The sequence below is a fragment of the Marmota monax genome, unplaced genomic scaffold (assembly GCF_021218885.2).
Source record: "Marmota monax isolate L192 unplaced genomic scaffold, Marmota_monax_Labrador192_F-V1.1 WCK01_AAM20220418_F8-fsc00020, whole genome shotgun sequence".
In the NCBI taxonomy this organism is placed as follows: domain Eukaryota; kingdom Metazoa; phylum Chordata; class Mammalia; order Rodentia; family Sciuridae; genus Marmota; species Marmota monax.
The window spans coordinates 8,072,890-8,094,538 of record NW_026692912.1 but is presented as its reverse complement, the minus strand read 5'-3'; the positions used below and the strand labels follow the sequence as shown (position 1 = coordinate 8,094,538).

Below are 21,649 nucleotides of genomic sequence, written 5' to 3'. Positions count from 1 at the left end.
CAATACAAGCCACACCCCCTGGCTTCACAGGATTCTCCCCCTTCCCCTGGAGAGAGCCCCAGGCACAGGCAGCCTTGCTCCAAGGCCTGGCCCCACCCAGGGAGTCCAGGCTGCTCCTGGGCCTTGTCCATGGGCATGCAGCTTCGTGCTCCGGCAGGATGGGCCTGCCCTCGGGTTCCCATCTGTGGAGGGCGCCAGGTGGACAGAGGTGGGGTGAGACGGGGAAGAGCTCACTGGAGCAGCTGCCCCAGGTGCGGCGCTGTGAGCCAATCTGGGTTCAAACATCAGGGGAGCCTCGGGCAGGCCTTGGGATGAGCCACACTTCAGGATTCCTCTCTGCAACATTGTGCCCACAGAACAGGGGGACCGTAACACTGTGGTCCTTATCGCAGTACACAGCAGGCATCTGATAAAGGATAGCTGCTGTTATCATCGGCATTTACAGTTTTTCCTTTGGCGTTCAACTTCCTGAATGCTTCCCAAGAAGCAGGATCGCGGCCAAGAGACTGTGAGGATAGACCTCCCGGTGTGGCCGGTCCCCGGGTCGGACTGAGAAGTCCTGTAGTGAAGGATGCCACTGCTGCTTAACCCAGCGTCTCCCAGACACCTGTGGCCATGGGGCCCTCTTGTCCCTGTCTTTTTCACAGGATTGTGACTCAAAGGAAGTGCTGAGGGAGGGGTCCCGCTTCACAGAACCCCGGATTTCCAAACGCTCCACCCTCCCTCTGCCAGCCACTGTTTCTGGAGCCCCAGAGCAGATAGGTGCTCTCGAGGTGACGCTCACAAGGTGACAGGGTGTTGTGGATGGTCCCTGTGCCTGAGCCACTGCAGGCCTGCTTCCACAGGGACTGCAGCTGGTGGCTACTCAGTCACCGCCACCTCATGCTGACCTGGATCAGGCCCTGTCCCTCGTCCATCACGTACCCGGTGTACATCTCAACGCTTGGTCAAAAATCCAGGTCCCTGAATACCGGCCTCGCACAGATCTGCAGCGGGGGCTGGCTTCGGGCGCTTTTCCATCTGAATTGCATAAGAAATCAGAAAGAGCCCTCAATGCGGGAGAATGCCAGGGAGTTGGGGAGGGGCGGGTCAGCTGTGGGCGCACAGGGCCTGATCCTGATGGCCTGTCCCCTGCACCATCAGGGCTTTAGAATCCTCGGCGCATGTCGGGATGAGGGGCCACCTCCTCACTCATGAGTTCCTACTGCCAGGCAGCCCCTGTGGGGTCCCCCCGCGCCCCTTCAGGGTTCTGTTTCTGTTCTTCACACCTGAATAACTCAAGCTTCCTTCAAGATACAAAGAACTCACACTACCAAGGAGGCCAGAAACGGCAGGAAGCAGCAGCCCAAGACAAACCCCCCTCAAGTTATTTGTGTGTGGTATACAACAGGCACTCAATAAATGATAGCTTCTATTACCATTAGCCTTTCCAACTTTTTGGGTGTGTGTGTGTGTGGTGGGGGGGGACTCAACTTCCTGAATGCCTCCCAGGAAAACAAGGAGCATGTTTTTCTCTATATCCTGGCGCATCACACGATCATAACTCAAGTTTCTGCCCCCAAACCTTCCAGTAAGATGACCTTCCATGGAGATGTGCCCCATGGGCACTGTGCCTGTGTCCCCTGGCCACTATCACCCCCAGGCTAGTGCAGGGAGCACCACAGGAGCTTCTCTTTGCTCTCTGCTCAGTCCCCTGCCCTGCTGATGCCCTGCTGTGCGTCCTCCTGGTCCTCTGGTCCCCAGCTGCTCCTGTCCCTTCCCGAACCTCAGCAGTTACCATCACCACCCACCTGCTCAGTGCCAGGCTCTGCAGTTATGTGCGGCAATCGTCCAGTTCACAAGGGCAGCAGGTGGCCCCGGGGTCCCAGCCCAGGGCTGCTGCGTAGCTCAGGTCATCCTCATGACCCCAACAGGTAAGTGATCACCATCCCCATTTTTCAGTGGAGAGAAGCGAGGACCAAAGGGGCGACCTGCCAGAGGTTGCTGGACCTGCCACGCCACCAGCTTCTCTGGGACAGCGCCTTGTGCTTCTGAGCAGTGGCCACTGACAGCCCCGCGGGCCTCTCCCGCCTTCTCCCTCTCCCCCCTTCTCCCTCTCCCCCCTTCTCCCTCTCCCCAGCCCGCTATCCCACAGGTGAGCACAGGGTCCTAGAGGTTCATCAGCCAATGGCAGGCGAGAAAATGGGCTCAAGGCCAGCCTTCAGGCTCCAGAGCCCTGGGTGCCGGGTCACTTCCTGGATGCCGAGTGAGCCGTGTTCTGGCCAGTCGCAGAGCTCCCTGTGGCTCTGCAGGGCAGCAGAGCCCCCGTCGTGTCTGGTGCAGCCACAGGGCTCCCCAGAGCACCCCACTCAGTGTTCTGGCTCAGCTCCAGGATGGCAGGCAGGACTCACCAGCACAGGAGCCCAACCTTGTGCCCTCCCGTCCGTCTTGCGCGGCAAGGAGTCCCCAGTCCCCAGCCTGCAAGACGAATCCTTGTCAACGCTCCTACCTGCACCTGCCGGAGCACCTGGCAGAGGCCTAGAGCACCCGAGGCAGCCTGGCCAGGTGTGTGGGGAGAAGTGGGCGGGGCCTACAGAGGAGGCGGGTGGTAACCCTCAGCTCCCATCGGGGGCACACAGTTAACTCTAGGGAAACTGGACACCTTTCAGAAGAGAGAAAATACAGCAAGACAGAAACCAAGGCCGATGAGAGAAGGTCACAGGTCAAGTGCTCAGGGGATCCCCGACCTCTTGGTCCCAAGGCACCACGGGAGCTGGCCCAGGGTTTGCCTGAGGACAGGGGTGCTTCAAGAGGACAAGTGGACAGTGGGCTTCTGATCTTTCTGGGGCTTGGCCTCACAATGAATGCCCTCTGAAGCAGGGTCTTCCAAGAGGGGACACAGATCCTGGGGTGCTGGGAGCCATTAGCCAAGTAGGTATGACAATTTCCTTGCCAGCGTACCCCATGTTGCAGTGACATTGAATGTAGGTGACCTTGCTCAAGGACCAGGGCGGATTAGGGTGTTCCCGGTTTAAGATAATCGTGTTTAGGGCGTTCCCAGTTTAGGTTCCAGGTTTAAGGTTTAAGATTATTCCTGCTGGGATTAGGGCGTATCCTGCTGCCTGAGTTCCCCTTGAGTTCTCACGGGATTCAGACAGTATATTTTGGGAGACAGAAGCCCAGTGAATAGTGATTTGGGCAGAGAACGTGGATTTGGGCAGAGAACGTGGATTTCCCCAGAACGTGTTTGTGAGTTCGGGAATAAAGAGTTGCTGTTTGAATCTACAAGCTGTGTGGTGGCTCGTGATTGTGTGCCCAGCCAGACTGCGGCATTTGTGCCCAGCCAGACTGTGGCACTGGGGGGTTGTGGCAGCTGTCCAAGGGACAGTAGTTTTAAGTCAATTCTCCGGACATCAACTTCCAAACAGACTCTTTCCTAAAATCAATGCACCGGGGCTGGTAGCAGGTGGAGGCCCACGCACTGGTCCCCCCCACACCCTCCTCTCACCCTTCTCCCCCTTAAAACCAAAGGGCATCCTTTCCCCACCCTAATCCTGCCACAGTGCCTCCCCGGGGAAAGCCTCAGGGCTCCAAGCACAGAGAAGACCCGGAATACCAGGGTTTGGAAGGTGACTGGATCTAATGACTGGGGACAATTCCATTTTGAATCCAATTCTCTGCTTTCACCCCCAATAAAGAAGGATCTAATAGAGCTGTTAGTGAAGAGACCGTTAAAATCCCGTCAGATCACAGACCCCTGCGTGATTTTTGGCATACATCTTAGAACAGAGTGACACTGCTGAGTGACACCACCGACAGAGCGCCAGCCATCGCCAGCTCCTGATTTACACACTCGAGCTTCCTAAGCACTTCCCCCTGCGAACACCAAAGACCAGGAATAAGAAGGCTGTCTTGTCTCATCCCAGCAACAAGAAATAGGAATTTGCAGATACAGGAGCCAAATGAGGAAGCAAGCAAGCCCCAGCCATTCCATCAGGAAGTGTGCTTTCGATAATTTTTTACTTTTACATTTGCTATTTATCTAAATTTGCTTTTGACGAATTGCATGCTAATAACAACTCAATCTGAAAAAAAATTGTGCTTTAAAATGCAGGGCTTTATGATCTCAGGGAGAAATTTCTACTTCAATTTATGTACCTCTTGTTGTGGTGGATGAGTGTGAAACAGTGATCAATAAAAGACTTTGAAGCATAAAAAAATATATTACATTAGGATAAAACCCCGGGGGGAAGTGGACTGGAAATAAGAGTTCAAGGAGAAAAAGGAAAGATATAAAACACTTGGCTGTTAAAGATGAGCTTGCTCTTATGTTTTTTAAGTGACGATGGCGGATATTCAAATAGCAATGCTGTTTCACGGATTCCCTTGGATACATTTAAAAGAGAGGTTCACAGCTTTATTTCCAAAGTGCCACCCTTTTTGAAATACAGTATTCCAGAAACCGTATCCTTTGCAATTACTTAAACTTTGGATAAAAACATTAGATGTCAACTCAAAAATGTGAAAGAACAAACACACTGCGTCTCAACACTCTTTTAGGAGGGAACAAAAAAATGTGTGACCCACTGGCTTTTTAGTTCCTATCATTCCCGGGTCACCCCCGAGGTGTCAAAGTCCTGATGCCTGCATCTGCCTTGCTTTCGGCTCTCCCTGAAGCCCTTCTCATGTCTACCACTCCTCTCTGCCCTAAGGTTCCCTCTGGAAAGACAGGCAGACATTACCCCACCCACCGACACTCAGGAGCTTAGGAACTCCCGTTCCTGGTCCCCTGACTTGTCCATGAACCCTCGGCATGTGGGGCCGTCCCCTGACGTGCAGTCCAGGAACCCTTTCCAACAGGGATCCTCCAACAGGTCCCTTCCCACTCGAGACCACCAGATGGAGAGTCGTTGCAGAGACCAGACGGGCCTGGAGGGCAGCCAGGACCCCTTCTTTCCGCATGGCGCTGCAAAGGGCTGCGCGCTGGTTCTGGCAGGCTTGGGCGCGAAGTCCTGCCAACAACCCATTGAAACAGGACACTAGCTGTCAGCTGGCTCTGCCAAGCAGGACCTGGCACCTCCACCGCCTGAGCTTGTCACAGGCCGAAACCCACGTGGCCGCGCCTGAGTGGCTGTCAAGCTCTCTGCTGCTCCTCCCAGAGCCCAGCCCAGCTGCCACCTTGGGACTGAGGCTCCCTCCTCTTCTGCACCCCCTCCCTGGGGGCTCAGAACTTGCCTAGAAACCCTGCAGATTCCTGACCCCCGACTCCATTCCTAGAGCCCACCCAGTGACCCCCCTCCTCACCCATCTCCCTTACACACTTACATCGGGGTACCAAACAGTTCCTCAGTCACCATGTCCTTCTTGTTACTGAACTGAAATCGCCTCCTGGTGACGTCCCTGTGCTGGCTGGGCCCACCCAGAACATGTCTGCTCCATCTCCCCCTCGGGCACACTGTCCCCAGCTCTTCCACAGGAATCCTCCGCACAGTTAACTCTCTGGAATAACCTGGCTGGTCCTTCATGAGAAGTGGGGCCCAGCTGAGCTGGATGGCTGGCTCCCTCTGTGGGCCCCTGCCCCACACCAGAAAGCCCAGACCCCTGGTCTCCATGCACCTGCAGCCCCCAGCCCCTCACCTGGCCTTCCTCAGGATTAAGGACCAACGGTCCCATGGCTCAGAGAACAGCCTTCACTGCTGATGGTACATTCTGACCATCATGAGCGGGGCTGGCGTCCCTACCTCTTGGAAGCAGGGAATGGTCCACAGCCGGTTGTCCTGTATAAACCCATTGCCTTGGGTTGGTCTGGGCTAAGGAGACTTCCACTCCAATTCTCCGTTTCTAGCTGACGGGCAGTGACTGCTGGGTGTGCCGGGTTGAGCAGGATTCTGAGGTACACTGCTGTGATCAGTTGGCAATACCATGATCATGGAATTGGACAGTGCCTGTGTTTATCACTCCTCAGAGAGGAGCTCCTGAGACCTCAAGCATGGTCCAGCCACGGCACAAGGTTGTCGGGCAGCTCTGCCTGGAGTCTGTCAAGTGGGCACGGGGTCTGTCAACTTGCTTTCTTTCACTTCTGGTTTTACCTGACCAAGCTGTCAAGTTCAGGATTATCTGTACATTTTTTGCTCAAAAAAAAAAAAAAAAAAAGCTGGGGGGTCTTGCCCCCAAACCCCACACCAGCTCCAATGGCTGTGATTTTTTTTTCAGGGCTAGGGATGAAACCCTACTGGACTACACCCCCAACCCCTTTTTATTTTTCATTTGAAACAGGGCCTTGCTAAATTGCCAGGTTGGCCTCAAACTTGTGATCCTCCTGCCTCAGCCTCCCAAGTGCTGGAATCACAGGCCTGAGCCACAGCGGCCGGCTGGCAGTGGTGTTCTTTTTAAGAGTGAGAAACACCCTTCTCAGCCCAAGGGCTTCCCTGGGAAGCATGGTGTGGAGGCAGCAGCTCTACAGATGTGGCAGCCAGACTCTGGGCACCGATGCCCCTGGCCCCTGCCCAAGGAGCTGCAACGCCAGCGCCCTGGACAATGTCGGTGCTGCTGGGAACACTGTTGGCCTGACGGCCTTCAAAGGCCCAGAGAGGACTTGGGAGGCTCCTTGTGGCGCAGCTCGGGTGACCAGGCAGGAACTCTCTTCCACTCAGCAACGAAGCCCGCCTCCGAGCCCCAGCACGGCTGGGTGAGCGAAGCCCTGACACACCCCGCCCAGTGCCTTGGGCCACATCAACTCCTCAGGCTGGGCCACCGGGGCACAGGGGTACCCTGTGGCATGAGCCCACTTAAAGACCTGGCTCTAACCAGCCCGCACCTCTCCAGGACCCCATGGGTGGTTCCCTCCTTGCTTGACTTTCAGAAGCGGGTGCAAGAGAGGTTCTATGAGGTGAGTGTCACCACCTTGCTATGTGACTCTGGGAAGGTCTCTTCCTTTCCACGGGCCTTCAGCTGCCTCTCTATAAAATGAGGGGGTCAAGGATGTTAAATGGATAGCACATGTTGCCCCACCACTACTCCTGGATCCAGGCCAGACATCAACCATGGATCATGCCACACCCTAAGTCCTCAACACAGAATTCCCAGCAGCAACCGCTTGGACTTGACCCACCAGGTGAGATCTATTTGCTACCTGGAGATGAGACAAGTTGAAAGGTTCCATTCTCACACTGACTTTTTCTTTTCTTTTTCTTTAATGCCTTTCTTTCCTAAAAGGCCAAGCCAGCCTCCTCCTCAGCTGCAACCAGGCCCCCCAGCAGGAAGCCTGCCCTGGGGGAGGTGAGATGAGCCCCCGGGGCCAGCAGGGAGCGCTCTGGCCCTGCTGTGGTACAGCCTCCAAAATGGTGGCTCCACCCCAACCTGCCCTTGGCCCCTACAACTTCTTCCAAACCTGGTGCCAAGACCAGGTTACTTAGATGCTTCACAAGATACTCAAGTACCGGAGGGAAGTCAAGGACTCGCCCAGTGCCAACTTTCCTCCCCAGCCGTACTTCCCCACATCACACTGGCTGACCTGTGAGGTCGGGGGCGGGAAGCAGGGACCGTGACTGTGCCGCACCTTGAAGAGCACTTTCCACTCTGCACAGCACCAACGTTACCGCCCTGGGCTGCTGACTAAGCACCCTGTCAAGCGCTGTGCCTAGGCTTCTTCTGGTTCTCACGTAACCTGGGGAATTTGCAGCTGTGGCACTGAGACACGGAGAGGGCGAGAAACTTGCCCGGGGCACCACACTCCCACGTCAGGGGCCCGATCCCCTCGATCCCCTCGCAGTCAGAGCAGCGGAGCTCATTCTCGGGCAACACCGTGCCCTCAGTGCCAGTTTGGATTCCCACACCCAGGAGGTGGCTGGGGCAGGAACTAGGCCTCATTTCACAGATGAGGACAGTGAGACAGACGGGCCAGGGGCCTCACTGCAGAGCAGCAGCTGAGATGGAAACCCCATCGTGGCTGGCACAAGGCTCCAGGACCCAGGGACTGTCCCTGTGCAAGCAGCGTCACAGGAAGGCTCCAACGCTTCCCTGGCTTGGATGCTCGAGGCTTCCCTGGGGGACCTGAGCCCCGGCTCCACTCCAAGACTCGGATTCTGCTGCCCTCACTGGGCATCTCCTGGTAAGCATGAGACAGCTGCTGGGTCTGGTGAGTCTCACGGCGCACACCAAGGAGAGCAAGGGCATGTCCTCTCCCCAGGAACAATTCCACCCAGGGGGAACTCAGTCCTTGACCCCGGGGGTGGGGGTGACTACTGACGGCAGGAGGGCAGGTCCAACCTCTGAAAAGGCTTGTCTCCTTTGGCACTAAACACCTGTTCCAGACACTCTATTCACCCAGATTCCGGCGGTGGAAGGATGACTGTACCCAGCTTCCTTGACGTTGGGTAGAACCATGTGATTAGCTCGAGCGGACTTAATACCGCTTCCTTTTGGCTACAGCCAACGATTGCCAGGGGAGCCCACCCAGGGCTTGTTTGGCCAGCAGAATTCCACATAAGGGCTGATTTCTGTCTGAGCCCAGAGGAAGGCAGAGCCCCCTGTGACCACATGAACATGCAGTGCAAATAAGAAATAAACTTTTGTGGAGTTTTAAGATGCCAAGATCTCTTTGTTTTAGGACGTTTTTTTACTGCAGCATAACCCAGCCCCATTCCAGCAGTTACAGTACCACTGTGAACATCACTTCCGGAAGCCAGGACCTTGCTAGGTACCATGGGCAGGAGTGGGGAGCAAGGGGACAGAAATCAGGCAGGTCCTGGAGCTCCAAACTTCAGGGGTTACCAGTCACCTGGCCGAGACAGACACAGTGAAGGCCTCTACTGTAAAGAGACAGTGGGAAGGTGTCCTGGTGAGGGCCAGGGTGGAAACAGACCTTCTGGCCAGTGGGATCAGGGGACGCTTCTGAAAGCAGATGGCACAGGTGTGGGGTGATTTGGGAAAAGGGCAAAGGCATTCCCAGGAGAGAGAAGAGCAGACTGCTCTGGAATGAGAGGTATGGAAAGATGGGCAGGACCTGGGGCTACGGAGGACCTGAGGCCATAGCTTCAACTCAGAGACAGAAGAGTCGGTCCTGAGGCTGAGCAGCAGGGAGCTGCATGGGTCTGCTTTGGCAAGGCCTCCCTGGAGCCAGCGTGCAGAGCAGGCGATGCCGGGCAGGGAGACACATAAGCACAGGTGTCAGAGGTGCCGCACGACCCAGGCAGGGCCGATCACAGCCCAAACAGCAGAGGGACGGTTGGGAAGGGGGCACAAGGCCAAGCCCAGTGGCTGGGGAGAAAAGGCCATAGGACCTGAGTGGAACCAGGTGGAACAGATACAGGGACCTTCACCATGAGGCCCTGAGGGCCACACAGGATGCACACCAGGCAGATGCAGGAACTTAGAAAAAGGCAGGCCAGACCAGCCAGGAAGGGCAGGCAGTGACAAAGGAGGCATGGCACTCCCAAAGACACAGCAAGCTCAGGAAACGTGGAGGGCGGCGCGGATGGAAACGGAAGCCCGGGGTCTGACGAGACACGGCGACAAAGTCAGGCTGAGGACCGTGGGCTTCGTTTCACAGAGCAGGGGTGGCAAACTTGTGGCCCTTGGAAAGACTCAGACCCACAAATATGTTCTGTTTGGCAGATTTCAAAAGTGCAATTTGTTGCCAACACTGAAAACCAAAAGAATTCACATCGCAATGCTCATTCCTGGCGTGCAATTTGTGAGAGACCTGGCGATGCTGAGCTCAGAGACCAGCTGAGGAGCAGCCACCCCACGTGCGTAGGGTGAGGGGCTCCAACTGGACCGGTCCCCGCCACCTGTCCTGCTGGCTCCACTCACACGAAACAAGCCTGTTTGTTGGGCTTGTGGGCAGCTGAGCTGTGAGCCTGGCAGTGGCGCAGGGAGCCCTGTGGGGGACCCCGGGAGAGGAAGGAAGAGAAAGCGCTGCTAGAAAGCTGGCTTCTACAGCTCCTCTAAGAGGGCAAGGTGTGGTGTCACTAATCTGATCCTGACCAGGAGTCTGCTCGGGCAGGACCTGAGCTGGGCACTGCCCCCAGGAACCGTGATCAAACCAAGGAGGGAGAAAGGCAGACAGCCAAGTGACCAGGGAGACTCCGGCCCCACACGGGCACAAGGGACTCAGGAGGCCCACAGAAGGTCCTGAGCCTTTGGCTGCCACAAGGGCCCGACAGGTGGGTAGGGTTTTGCAGACAGACGCAGAGGTGGGGCTCAGGAGCACAGGCTTGCCCGGGCTGCTGCGGGGGCTCTCAGCAGAGGACGGGGCAGAGGCCAGGCCCACTCCCCCACGATGCTAGCCCCACATTCCCGCCCTGGTCCTGGCCCTGAGCCTCTCGGCTGGGTGCTCACCAAGGGTCTGCTGGTTGCGGACACCGCCAATCACCACGCAGATCTCTGCAGGCACGTCGCCTGTCCCGTCCTTGCTGACCACCTTCTTCTCCTCCTTGGCCTCACCCTGCCAGATCACCTCCTGGATGTAGTCGTCGGGCAGCTCTGTCTTGACCTTCACCTCCGTCATCGTACCCTGTTCGGCACTCAGCGAGGCCTCAGCTGGCGCTGGCTCTGGACCCTCCACCTTGGTGCTCTTCTGGCTGCGCTTCAAGCGCTCCCTAGGAAAGAGGAGAGTCTGCTCAGAGTGGACACCATCCCTGCTCCCAGGCCCAGCTGGGAAGCCACCAGCACAGGCACCACAGAGACACGCAAGGCTGTGTATGGAGTGGACAGCAGGACCCCCCAGCCCACTTAGCTTCCCACACAGTCCGCGTGGCTGCCCCAAGGCTCCCAGGGGGGCCATGAAGCACAGTTTGAAAACTGCCAGGCTGATATGGCTCCAACTAATGTTACCGTTAGGAGAGCGGGAGTCTAAAGAGGTCCAGATGTGCCCAGTTGACTCCTGGCCCTCGTTGGTGCTGACCACAAGTGAGTTACCAGCGTCCTAGAAGGGTACCTGCAGCTGGCTGAAATCTTTTTCTCAAACCTCAACACGCACCTGCACCGGCTAGGGACCCTGATCACTGCGGGATGCTGCAGCAGGGCTGGGGCCTGGGGTTCTGCGTCTCTGACCAGCTCCCAGGTCAGCTGGTGCCTGCTCCTCAAAGCACGTGTTGAGCAGCCAGGGTTTAAGTGTCTGGCGCAGGCCAAGCGCGCGTGCTGCTCCCTTCCCTCCTTGGCAGGCCGCCTGGAGAGCTCTCCAAGCTCTTCCTGCTCCTGTTTTACAGATGGGGAAACTCCAGTCCCCAAAGGCTCCCGCGATGGCCATGTTGGGGAGCCAGCCCTCGGGCACGGAGGTGGCTCTTCCAACACCAGAGAACCTGGAGCAGCAGGGTCAGCACTGAGCAGGGCAGGGCATGCACTATGGAGTCTGTGTCACAGGAGGACACAGGGGTCAGGAGCAGAGTCGGGACGGCCCTGGGCCACCCACAAAAATAGTGGCAGGCCAGGCCCTGACACCCACCCCAGAGCCAATCTCAACGAGACTCTCCACATCACCCTGTGGCCCTGGGACCTTGTGTGGTAAGGAAGCTGAGGCGTGCACACGCTGGAAATCGTTACATTGCTGGCCTGGGCAGGCCGCCCTGGCCATGCTGGCCTCTCCAGTGCCCTGAAGGGCCTGGACTGTGACCTTTAAGGCTGGCTCAGGCAGAGCCCCCGGGCACACCTACTGAAGCACCCGGCGGTGGGCCTGGGCTCTGGGCCTGGATCTGCAGGGGCTTGCTGTGTGGCCGGGCCAGGACCCGTGTCCTCTCGGGGTCTCAGCCACTCCATCCGCCAGGGACCTGGGGCGTGTCATGCCTGCTGGCCCCAATCCAGCTGTCCCCCAGGTTGGACATAGTTGGGGTATTGAGCCAAGAGGGTAGGTGGGGGCAGCTAGCCAGGAGCAAGCAGAGGCCACCTGGAGGTGCTGTGGGTCACGGTGCCTGCCCCCATTCCTATGCCCTCGTCATCCCTAACGTGACTGTGTCTGGAAATCGGGTCCTTAGGAGGCAGCTGGGCTTAAGGAGGCCAAGAGGGTGGTGGCCTCGTGAAGGGGTTCAGTGGTGTTACCAAAGCCCGTGCTCTTCTCCACACAAGGACAGGGCAAAGGTGGCCACCTGCAAGCTAGGAAGACCCTCACCAGAACTGGAGCAAGCTGGGCCCTGACTCTCGGCCTCAAGCCTCCAGAATCTGGAAAAGAAACTGCTGTTTGGTGGAGCCGCAGGGTCTGTGCGCTCTGCTACGGCAGCCCGCGTGGGCCAACGGGCCTCAGGACAGCGGATGGAGGCCTGGACAGGGAGGCTGGTGACACCAGCCCTGGTGGGCACCGCCACTTCTTCTCTCACAGCTGTGCCAGCCATCGCATCTCCCAGCCTCAGTTTCCCCATCTGCAAACCGGAGCCACGGGAGTTGTCACGTGGGTTTTCATCAAGCACAGGGAGAGCACCACAGTGCCCGGCCTGTGACCGCTCCCACTGCCGTGAATGACAGGCCCTTAGGACCCTTCTCACCAGTGGGCGCAGAGGTGCTGCTCCCACCATGTAGCACGCCAGCACCAGACATTGTCCCGGCTTGGGCTCCTTCCACAGTAGGAAACGTAAGCCGATGGTCCACCCCTCAGAAGTCACTGGCTCATCTGTCTAGGGAACCCCCTGGCTCCCCGTGCCCCGGGGAGTGTCCTAACGCACAGACCCCTGCAGCAGACCAGCTCCTCTCTGCCTCACACTCCAGGAAGCCCAGGCCCTGGCTGGTGGGCTCACATGTCCAGTGGTGTCAGGGCGTGGGAGGTGGGACAGGCACCTGTCACAGGCATCCGGCGCTCAGCCTCAGAAGGGAGCCTCCCCACCTGCAGCCCTGCCAGCCCCCACGTCACCGACTTCTGAACTTTAGTATCCAGAACAGAGTGGAAACCCAGGGCATCTGAGCGAGGGGCAAGACGGGCGGTCCCCTGGCTGCTGCGCCTCCACAGGGGAGTGTGTGGCTGTGTGGCCGGGGCAGGACCCGTCTCCTCTCGGGGTCTCAGCCACTCCATCCGCCAGTGCTTCGCTGCCATCCTCGCAGGCAGAGAAGCCTTCGGCTCCGGGCAGCCAGCAGGTGTGAGAGGTCACAAGGAACCACCGAGGCTTCGGAGAAGGAGGCTATTCTGTTGCTGCAGCCGGTCAGCAACAGTAGGCAATGCCTGGGGCAGAGGCCCACCCCCGGAGGCAGGAGCAGAGGCCGGGGACGTTCCTGTGGAACGCAGGTGTCATGGAGTGGGATGGACCAGCACCAGGCTTGGAAGCTGGGTCAGCCCAGGGCTAATGCTTCCCTGGCGCCCACCATCCCTTGCTGTGGGGCAGGGAGAGAGGAGCTATGGTGTAAGTGCGACCCCAAAAGTCCCCGTGCTGCAGGTCTGGTCCCCAGCGTGGCCATGTAAGAGGCAGAGCCTAGTGGAGGTAACTGGGGTCACAGGTGCCACCCTCAGCAGGATGAGCATGTCCCACAGCGTGCGTCAGCTCCCACCAGAGTGGGCTGCTGGGCAACAGTGTCCCGCTCTCTACGCGCACCAGCTTCCTGTGTCACCATGACCGCTACCTCTTGAACACGTCTCCAGCATTGTGATGCCATCTACCCTGAGGTCTCTCCAGAATCCAGGGCAGCACCACACCCCTGAACCTTAGGAACTGCGGCTCAATAAACCTCTTTTTCCCTTCCTTCCTCCCTCTCTTTCTGTCTTTCACACCAGGCACTGAACCCAGGGGTTCTTTTCTACTGAGCCCCAGCCCCAGCGGTTTTCACTTTTTAATTTTGAGATGGAGTCTCACTAAATTGCTTAGGGCCTCACTGAGTTGCTGAGGCTGGCTTTGAACTTGCACTCCTCCTGCTTCAGCCAGCCTCCTAAGCTTCTGGGATTATAAACCTCTTTTCTTTATAAGGTATCTAGTCTTGAGTATTTTGTAATAGCAGCAGAAAACAGACTAATATAAATAGTGAGCGGAGGGTGCAAGGATAGGACCTTACACGGCATGGATTTTAGTGCACAGGCTGTGGATTCCGACCGACAGACATTCAAACCCAGGTTCTACCACTGTTGGGTAATGAGACAGAGGCCTGTGAGGGAGTGAGGACCTTGTCTAGACCTGTACATGCAGCAGAGACTGACATACTGATGGAGGAGCCAGCAATGCACTGTTTTTTTCAACATGAGAGAAACTGCTAGTGTTCCCACCACTAGCTGAGACCACATGGTGCTAACAGTCGGCCAGTCCTGCCTGTCCTGAGGTTCACTGGGCACAGAGACAAGACAGGAGCTGATGGAACAGCCTCCTCCTCAGAAGCCCGTCACCCCGGCTTCCTTCACTGCCCATGTGCTGAACCTGACAGACTCAGTGTCCCTCCCTGCTCCTGAGTCCTCACTGGTACCAGGACACTATGGTGGGGAAGGGGGAGCTGGATGTAACTCCCATCTGCCCACTCACATGCCCTGTGACCTTGGGCAAAGACTCCTCTCCAACCCTCAGTTTCCCTGTCGGTCACAGGGGACCACGACTCTCGCTGTGCAGGGGTGGGAGATGACGCCTGTGAGGAGCTCAGCCAGGGACCTGGCGTGAAGTGGATGTGCACAGACGGCAGGTGCCTGTACGACGATGGCTTAGTTCATGACGTCCTCCTTGCCTTTGGGAAGCCTTCGCAGCTTGGAGCCTGAGTTAGACTCCCTGTCTGAATGTCATGTCCACCTTGCACGCACAGGTGACGCTTACAGCTGTCCTCCCACAGCGTGCTAATGAATTCATCTCAGGGCACTGGTCACCTTTCTGACCTCCCTGTCTAGCTTCTAGCTCATCACCTCATTTTACTTCCTCTGCAGCCCTGGCCGCTCTCTGAAGATATCTTGTCCGTTTATGACTCACCAAGCCGTTCACACCTACGAGCAGGTCTTGGCAGTCTTATGTAGTGCTGCATTCCTAACATCCAGCAGGCACACAGTAGGTGCTCCATAAATGCTGTACTCAGTCAATGACCAAAAGAATGACCACCTCCTGATAAGATGGCACTGGGACTCAAGCCTCCTGTGCCTCCTGACGGTCCCTTGGGATGGAGCGGATCCTCAATGTGGGTTTGCAGAACTGAAGGACATCCATTTGCAACAGGCCTGGGTATGAATGCATCACTGGAGACCCTCGGCACAGGGCAGAGCTGGGACCTAAGCCCATGAGTCTGGATTCCCCACCCTCTGTCCCTCTGCAAACCTACCAGCCCCAGGAGTTGGGAGGTAGGAAGCAGGGCCCTGGCTCCGCCCGTGGGAGGCAGCCTCTCCTTGGCTCCTTCACCCTCACCCTGTACCCCAACACTCAGAGGCCATGCCGGGTGATACAGCTGCAGCCGTGTGACCAGCCTGACCCCTTACTCAGCCCCTCGAGGAAAGAAGCCGCCCTCCTTCACCCACAGGCACAACGGCTCACGACACCCCCAGCCCCAGCATCAAGGACACAGGCAACTTCCTTCTCCTCCCCCGACTTCTGCACTTTAGATTTACAAGCCCAACGATGCTTTTCTCGGATGCTCTGCATTTAATTAGGTGTCCTAATAACAATGGAATTGCAGAAGTACTTATATCACTTTGAATTAGTGGTGCAGCTCCTTCTAACTTCCTTAAAAAATTTTTTTTCATATATCATTTTTTAAAATAGAGCTCATTATTTTAATTATATCCATTTAAATGTACAGTGGAGCCCTTGGATATTCTCAGCACGAATCATTAGGTATATTAGTGAAAAAGCACTCGGAATCTATCTACATGCTGACACTCCATAATCTATTCTATTTGTGTCGCTGTAAAATAGATTTATATATAGATAACTACAAAATAGTTGCTCAAGATATGCTATGAATTTTATATTTAACCCAAGTCACACTTCAACATCAAATCCAAAGTCGGGCACTAAAAAGGATATTTTTCAGTAAGTACCTGCTATATGTGGTCACTGGTTACTGCTTACGCGGGTCTGCTGGGAGGGAAGCCAGACCCAATGGGCCCCTGCCCAAGGAGACCGGGAGCCCTGGCCTTTCTCTCAGGCAATGGTTCTCAAAGTATGGCCCTTTGGAACTCGGGGTTCCATCACAAAGGCTTCGAGCACACACACAGCTGGAATGGGGAGGTGGCTGTTTCAGTTTGGACCTAGAATGTCCCCACGGTTTGCATGTGAAAGGGTTGGTCCCCAGTGTGATAGTATCAGAGGTGGGACTTTGGAGAAGGGACTCGACCATTCGGAAGGCTCTAAGCTCAGCAGTGGGCTGACCTGACGGAGCCATGACCCCACGGGAGGACTGGGAGGTGGTGGGAGCTGAGGAAGCAGGGCCTCGCGCAGGAAGTGGGTCACAGGCGGGGGGGGGGGGCTGTATCTCAAATCAGGCCCCTTCCCCCTGTCTCTGCTTCCCGGCCACCACGGGCTGAGCAGCTGTGCTCTGCCAGGCCTTCGGGTCCTGACGTCCTGCCTCATCCAGGCCCAGAGCGATGCAGCCAGTCGACCTTGGACTGAACCGTGAGCCAGAATGAGCCTTCTCTCCTTTAAGTTGTTCCTGTCGGGGATTCTGTCACTGCTGACTAACGCGGGGGTGTAGACAGGCCCTCCCTCCCCCTCCTTCAGCACGCACAGCTCTGCCTTTGGTTCTGACACACACGTCTGGACCTCCTCAACTCTGTAATGGGGTACAGGGTGCCCCCCACAAAAGATATGTCCACATCCTGATCCCAGAATCTGTGAATATGGGGAAAGGGCCTTTGCAGTGTAGCAGTTACGGGCGTTGGCGCTAAGCTCACCCTGGAATTACTGGGGGGGCCCAACACGCACCGAGGGTCACTGTAAGACAGGGAGACCTGAGACGGAAAGGGAGGAGGAGGAGGCCGTGTCACTGCAGTGACAGAGAATGCAGTGATGCGGCCACAAGCCAAGGAATGCTGAAGGCCACCCGAAGCAGGGACAGGTTTTTCCCAGAGGCCACTAGAGACAGAACCACCCTGGGGACACTTGACTTCAGACTTATGGTCCCAAGAACTTTGAAACAATAAACTTCTGTTGGTTTAAGTCACCCAGTTCACGGTACAGCAGCCCCTTTTCCCTGTGGGGGACATACCGCAGACCCCAGGTGGGTGTGTGAAACCATGGTAACCACACCCAACCCACAGACACGGTTTGTTTTTTTTTTTTAATTTTCTGTGCTGTCTTGTTTTTTAGTGTTGCCTCACAGCACCAGAGTTGATTTATCCTTCCACGTTTTATACCCTAGTGCCTCCTTCGAATCACTACTCTTGGCCATTATTAAGTGATAAAAGGTTACTTGAGAACAAGCACTATGATACTAGTCAGAGAGTTTACCTGAGAGGTACGAAGTAACCAGTGGGCAGGTAGCACATACAGTGTGGATACCCTGGACGAACAGCGAACGAAGCAGGACTCCATTGAGATTTCATCATGCTACTCAGAATAACAAGTAATTTAAAACTTACACATTGTTTATTTCTGGAATTTTCCATCTAATATTTTTGGACCACAGTTCTAAAATTGCAAAAAGTCAAACTGTGGGGAAGCAGGAACTATTGTCATTTGTTAGAGCAGCCACAGGAAACCCATACATTCTATAGGACTACATTTGAAGAAATGGCTTGAGAACAGTAATGCTTATCAGCCACTGCCCTCGGCTACCCACAGCTTTCGCTCATTTTGTTCTTATGCATCCCCATTACTGAGTCTGGACTGTCCAACGTGCTTGAAGTCTGCCGGGGAGGGTTTTCAAAACAAATCTCTTCCTCTGTGTTTTACCTGCTAATTCAAGAGCTTATACCCACCCCATCACAACCGGCACCACCAGAGCCTGGGCCCAGATGGGGAAACCAAAACACAGAACAGGACCCATACTTTGTTCACTTCCACACCCCGACTCAACATTCACAAGTGAGTAAATGGCAGGGTGACGAGCCTAGTCTGAAAAGCAATTCTGGCTCCTGTCTGCTGCTACCACTAAACCCTGCAGCCTCAGACAACAAACCACATAACTTAACCACGGACCTGAGGCCTGAAGTCACGCTATCTCTGGGCAGGCTGGAGAAAGAGGCCCAGGTGATGCCAGGTGCCCCAGAGTCAGATGACATTGTTTCTAGGCACAATTTCTACAACATTCCACCCCAAAATGCTGACACTTGTTCTATCAAGTCACAGTAAATATGACCAATTCTCAGCCACCTGAGCTTCACTCTGATTTCTGCTGTCAATTTCTTAGGCTGCCCTTTCCGGGACTCAAGTTTTACTCACTATGTGGCTCAGACTGGTCACGAACTCCTAGGCTCAAGGGATCCTCCAGCCTCAGAAACCCAAGCTGCAGGGTCAACAGCCATGCAACCCTGTCACTGGCTGCTGGGACTCAGTCTTTCCATCTGAATAACACAACGAGTGGGCTGGAATCTGAGAAGTCTAAAGCCCTGGTAGAGGCCCGCCCGTCACCCAGCAGATGTGTGCTGTGCTCCTGTGCAGACCCCTCCGCCTCTAGACGCAGCCCGAGGACCACTGCCCTTCGCCCAAGGGTGCCAATTACTCTGGCACCTCACCCGAGACAACACGAGGGGAGGGAAATCCTCCCATCCCAGTGTGTATGGACACCTTGCTGACCTGCCTCAAGACTCAGCTTCATTAGAAGACGCCACTCCGTAGAGAGAGGGCGACCATCTGAGGCAGAGCTTGCTACTCTCCACAGATACACGGACGCTGGAATGTGAAATGAATTCACACACACCCCAGCACAACTCCAGGGCCCAGTTGACCTGCTGCGGAGGCTGACTTCAGACCAGCCCCCCATGCCCCACGCCCTCCTCCCACTGATCAGTGCCACTGACTGGCATCTGCTTGCAGACGGCGGCAGGCCCTCTCCTTGGCAGTACTCCTTAGTCTAATGAGGCTGTTGCCTCGACCTCACCCCCAGAGCTGCCCCTCTAAGGCCCCCTGTGACGCCCGCTGTTAAACCCACGGCCCCGACCCCTGTCCATGCAGCTCACCCCCCCCCCCCCAGCAGCCCTTACAGAGCCGCCCTCTGCTCTGATCCACTCTCTTCACTTGGCTCTGGGTCAACCGAGGGCCAGGCCTCCACTGTGGGGCCACTCTTGTGCCCTTGCTGAGGCCTCCTCACCTCCTGACTCTGTGGGCAGCCACAAGGGTCAGTTCTAGAACTCCTCTTTATCCACACCCCCATAATCTCAGGAAAGCTCATTCTTTCAAATAGTAATTGTACGACGGTGAATCCCAAGTTCCACCTCCAGTCACCTCCACCCCCAGAACTCCAGACCTCCACAACCACGTGCCTGACACCCCCACTCAGTGCCACGTGGGTGCCTCAAATGTCACAGGTCCTAAACTGAGCACCTGCTCTGCCTTACTCTGTGCCAAGACAGGACAGTCCTGCCCCCGGCCCAGTGCTCTCCCCACTCAACCCTGGCTCTCTGACACCACGACCCAGCAGCTGTAGCCGGCTCCACTTCAAATCATCTCCTGGGACAGCCCCCAACTCCTCCCTCTCTCTCACCCCCACTAAGGAACCTACCAGCACATCCTGTCACCTCCACCTGCCAAGTATGGCCAGACCCTGACTACTGTCACTTCCCCACGGCTACCACTCCAGCTTGAGCCACCCTCCCTCCCTCCTGCCCTAATCACCTGACGACCAGGCTCTCTCCTCCCTGTTCATGGCCCCCAATTTATGACTGAGAGAGCGGCCAGAGCAATGCTGTTTAATAAGCCAGACCAGGTCACTCCTGGGCTCATGGCTGACGGCTGAATCATCGATGGTCCTAGCGTTCACCCAGCTATGCTCTATTACCCCGTCCATGTTGTCATCTGTTTCCCCAACTGGAGTGCAAGCCGCAGAGGGATGTGACTTGGTCTCACCGGCCCAGAGCACATGGTGGCAATGGTCAGTAAGAGCCTGTCCACCCCGTGAACCAGGTAAGGTCAGCATCAGCACCTGCCGCGTCTGACACCAGCAGGCCCTCTCTGCAGTCCATCTCTGTTGCTGCAAGTGTCGATGGTCCCCGGCTTGGTGAACGCGCAGCAGTGAGTACTCAGAACTGGGCGACACCTCGCTCACATGGCCCTCAGTGGAACGGGGGCTGGGGTGTTCTGCAGAGGCCAGTTTCCTAAGTGCAGCTTAGTCCTTGAAAGTTGCCGCAGTCTGGCTGGGCACAAATCACGGAGCCACCACAAAGCACTTGTATGTTCAAACAGGAAACTTTATTGCCCGAACTCCACCAGCACTCCTCGCACACTCCCCGGGAACTCTCCCAGCTCTCCACCGGGCCCTATTGCCGGACAGTAAAGGTCTATATACAACTGAATACACAGCTTAACATAACCATCATCATCTCAATGGCTCACTGGTCACCTCTCAACTACTCCCTCTGGCAAAATGCCATGCATCATCCCAACTCGGCTGTGGCCCTCAACAGATAGTTGCTCTTATCTGTCTGATGGAAGACTTCCTAAAATTTCCCACTTTCTGAAATGCCAAGATAGGGTCGCCAGGTGACATCCTGACATCTTCTTCTTCTTCTTTTTAATATTTTTAAGTTGTAGTTAGACACAATGTGTTTATTTATTTAATGTGGTGCTGAGAACCAGTGCCTCTCACATGCCAGGCAAGCGCTCTCCCACTGAGCCACAACCCCAGGAGGTCACCATGATCAACACCAACAGGAACAGACTCAGGCCCTCAGGGGACAGGTGGCTGACCCTCTAAAGGTCCAGGGCCTGCATCCTCATACCATTGCTTCCAGAAATGCCTTTCTCCACTGTCCCTCACTCCCTCAAGTAACATGGAAAGTGACTGTCATGGTTTGGATGTGGTGGCCCCCAAAATGTCCATGTTAGAAAGTGCAGGAATGTCCAGAGGTGAAATTAAATTATGAGAGTTGTAACTTCCCTGTGGATTAACTCACTGACGGGATAATCTGGGTGGGGGGAGAGCTGGAGGAAGCAGGTCACTGGGGAGTGCCCTTGGGGACCTGCCTTGGCTCTGGCCGCTGTGCTCTCCCTCTTCTGCCTCCTGCTCCCGAGAGGCGGGCAGCTTTCCTTGCCCGTGCCCTTCCCTGCGATCCCGGCCTCCCCTCGGGCCCAGAGCGATGGAGTTGGCCGACCATGGACTGAACCTCTGAAACGGTGAGCTCAAGACAAACTTTTCCCCTTTAGGTTTTCTCGTCGGGTATTTTGGTCCCATTGATGAAAAGCTGAGTGACACAGCGGTGACAGGAACCGCCAGGACGTATGGAGCATGTGCAGCACGCCAGGTGTGGTACTTTAGGCCAAGGAGTCACCCTCTCAGAGTTCCTTCCGCCTGACGCCTTCTACAGAGGGCAGTTTCTGTCTCACAGAAGCGTGGGTTGGCCTTTGTCCTGGTCTCTCAGCTTTCTAGTGACAGAAGCAAGTCTACCAGGTCTCCCGACTCCAAAGCTACGACTTCTAACCATCTGGACAATTTTGGCTTCCTCTTCTCAAAAGAACTGAGAAAACAATAGAAATACCTGTTGAATGAACCAACAAATACATGACTTCACCCCAGGAGCTCCCTGAGATGGGGCCCGCCTTCCCTGCCTCCTGCTGGCTCCAGGGAGCCAGGCTAGGCACACGGAGACCCCGAAACAGCAGCATGGAAGTGAGGGAAGGAAGGAAGGGAGGCTCCGCCTCTC

At 56.0% G+C, this 21,649-nt stretch overlaps 1 protein-coding gene across 13 annotated transcripts in view; it reads right to left on the bottom strand.

Moving 5' to 3' along the window:
* Znf618 (zinc finger protein 618) overlaps window positions 1–21,649 on the bottom strand; it is a 161,145-nt gene that overhangs the window by 48,688 nt on the left and 90,808 nt on the right. For 9 of the 13 annotated variants that reach the window (XM_046451223.2, XM_046451224.2, XM_046451232.2 and 6 more), the window contains 2 exons: window positions 10,321–10,580; window positions 925–1,020 (listed from right to left, as the gene is read on the bottom strand). In XM_046451223.2, the coding sequence (XP_046307179.1) occupies window positions 925–1,020; window positions 10,321–10,580 (356 nt within the window). The remainder of the gene's footprint in view (window positions 1–924; window positions 1,021–10,320; window positions 10,581–21,649) is intronic. The other 4 variants (XM_046451227.2, XM_046451236.2, XM_046451228.2 and 1 more) reach the window with 1 other exon arrangement.